This window comes from Nicotiana tabacum, chromosome 1 (genome assembly GCF_000715075.1).
Source record: "Nicotiana tabacum cultivar K326 chromosome 1, ASM71507v2, whole genome shotgun sequence".
Classification (NCBI taxonomy): Eukaryota; Viridiplantae; Streptophyta; class Magnoliopsida; order Solanales; family Solanaceae; genus Nicotiana; species Nicotiana tabacum.
Genome location: NC_134080.1, coordinates 62,467,040 through 62,469,439, shown reverse-complemented (window position 1 = coordinate 62,469,439; position 2,400 = coordinate 62,467,040). Strand labels below are relative to the sequence as shown.

General features: G+C 39.7%; 1 protein-coding gene across 1 annotated transcript; it reads right to left on the bottom strand.

Annotated features, from left to right (window-relative positions):
• Positions 1-470: 470 nt before the first annotated feature.
• Positions 471-1,210, bottom strand: LOC142162796 (putative mitochondrial protein AtMg00860). Its single transcript, XM_075219594.1, has 2 exons — positions 845-1,210; positions 471-593 (listed from the first exon to the last, which is right to left on the bottom strand). Exons 1-2 carry the CDS (start codon positions 1,208-1,210, stop codon positions 471-473), a joined length of 489 nt encoding a protein of 162 aa, XP_075075695.1.
• Between the last annotated feature and the right edge of the window lie 1,190 nt (positions 1,211-2,400).

Sequence of the window (2,400 nt, the reverse complement as noted above, 5' to 3'; positions counted from 1 at the left end):
TAACTGATAAGACAAACCGTTAAGAGTAAATAACCGCCCAATCTGCCCGATAAGCAACCCCAAATGAAATGGGAATATTTTATGAGTCTGTCTACCACTATCCAAATCATAGTTTTCCTTTGATTTAGGCAATCTTTTTATGAAGTCCATGCTTATACTACTCCATGTTGTATAGGAATTTTGAGAGGTTATAATGGTCCAGGGTAAGGAGCATTATCATATTTATGCATTTGGCATATATCATAAGCTTTCACATAGTTCTGAACCTTCTCTATCATCTCCTTCCACCAGAAAAGTGATGCCAGCCTTCTATAGGTGTTGTCAATGCCAGAGTGCCCTCATACTGGTGAATTATGCCAGAGCAGCAGGATGTCCCTTCTCAACTGCTTTTCTGGACCTACTACCAGTCTTCCTACCATTAACCTCAGTTCCTTTTTTCCATCAGTGCTTGAATTAGTTCTGTTAATTCTTCATCCTTGTCCCAGCTTTTCATGATCAGCTCCAAATAGGTCAGTTTTCATAGTTGATAGTGTCATTGTAGCCAGTTTAACCAAAGGCAGTCTTGATAAAGCATCAACTGCCTTGTTCTCCTTCTTTTTATGTACTCAATTTCAAAGTCAAACTGCATGAGCTTAGTGATCCATTTGAGTTGATTGCATGTGCGTAACTTCTGCTCCAATAAGAACTTGAGAGCCTTTTGGTCTGTCTTCACAATGAAGGGTCTAGCTGTCAGATACCGTGACCACTTATTCAGCTATTACTAAAGCCAATAGTTCATTCTCCAATTGATGTCTTTTGGATAGCCCTTTGCTGACTAATGTAATAAGGTTCCCTTTTGCATTACGACAGCCCCAATGCCCATGTCACATGCATCAGTCTCAACCATAAATATTAGAGAAAAATATAGGAGGATTAAGATTGGTGATGTAGTCACATGCCTGTCTTTTATAAGCATGTCGGTTAGAGGTTTGCTAATGACCCCATAGCTCCTGCTGAATCTCCTGTAATACCCTGCCAGTCCTAGAAATCCTCTCAATTGTGTCACAGACTGTGGCTCTGGCCAAGATCTCACAGCTTTCACTTTTCTTGGATCAATGGACACCCCTTGTGCTGAGATATAACATCCTAGGTACTCAAATCTTTTCGCAACAAAGACACACTTGCTCTTCTTGGCCAACAACTGGTGTTGCACTAATAATTCAAATGCCATCTTGAGATGTTGTATGTGTTCTTCCAAGTTCTTGTTATAGATGAAAATGTCATAAAAAAGACTAGAATGAATTTCCTAAGGTGATCCTGAAAGATATTGTTCGTCATCCCTTGGAAGCTAGAAGGTGCATTGGTCAAGCCAAATGGCATGGCCAAGTGTTCATAATGGCCAAAATGTGTTTTGAAGGCTATTTTAGGGACATATGTAGGTGACATTCTTATCTGGTAATAGTCTGTCGTCAAGTCTATCATAGACTAAACATGAGACCCCCTAGCTCATCCAGTAATTACTCTATAATAGGAATTTGGAACTTTTCCTTCACAATCACCTTGTTTAATGCTCTATAATCTACACATAACCTCCAAGAGCCATCCTTCTTCCCCACTAACACCACATGTGATGCATAGGGACTTGAACTATACTATATAATTCCCTGGTTAAGCATCTCTTTAACCATAGTCTCAATGACATATTTTTAAAGGGGTGAGTATCTATAAGGCCTTGAGTTTACTTGTGAGGTACCTTCTAATATGGGAATGTGATGGTTAAAAACTCCTCTCAAAGGTGGTAATTGAGTTGGTTCCCCAAAAATACCTACATACTTAGCAAGTACCTCCATAACCTCAACAAGTTACTCTTTATCCTGGCTTCCCTTTACCTCTGAGACCTCATCTTCTGCCTCCTAAACCTTGATCATGAAGAGTTGTGACCCCTCCACTACCATTTTCTCTAGTGACTTAGCCTTCACTGTCTTAAAGTTAGGTTGTATCCCTTTTAAGGTGAGCAATTCACCCTAGTACTCAAACTCAATCACCAATTTTCTGAAGTTGAATTTGATATCTTCTAAGGGATATAGCCATTGGATACCACTACATCATTATTTCCAATGGGGAATACTAAGAATTTATCCTGGAATACATCTTCTTGCATCAACCATTGGAAACCTTTGCATATGCTATCTGTTGGTATTTCTCTCCCATCTGCAACATGTGCCAGTTGGGGTTTGATTTTGCTAATCTTGCACCCAATACTTATTGTTGTATCCTCATCTATGAAATTGTGTGTGGATCCACAGTCTATGAATATCTCCAAGGGTTGTTGTTCTGTAAATCCTCTAATTCTTCGCGTCTAGTAACCCATGGTTCCTTTCAAGGCTAGCAGGGATATTGCACAGTTCTCTAAAGGCCCCA

Coding starts and splice junctions, on each gene's coding strand:
- LOC142162796 (XM_075219594.1), bottom strand. CDS start 1,210: ATGGCATTTGAATTATTAGTGCAACACCAGTTGTTGGCCAAGAAGAGC. Junction 594..844: donor ACATGGGCATTGGGGCTGTC/GTAATGCAAAAG, acceptor GTACATAAAAAG/AAGGAGAACAAGGCAGTTGA.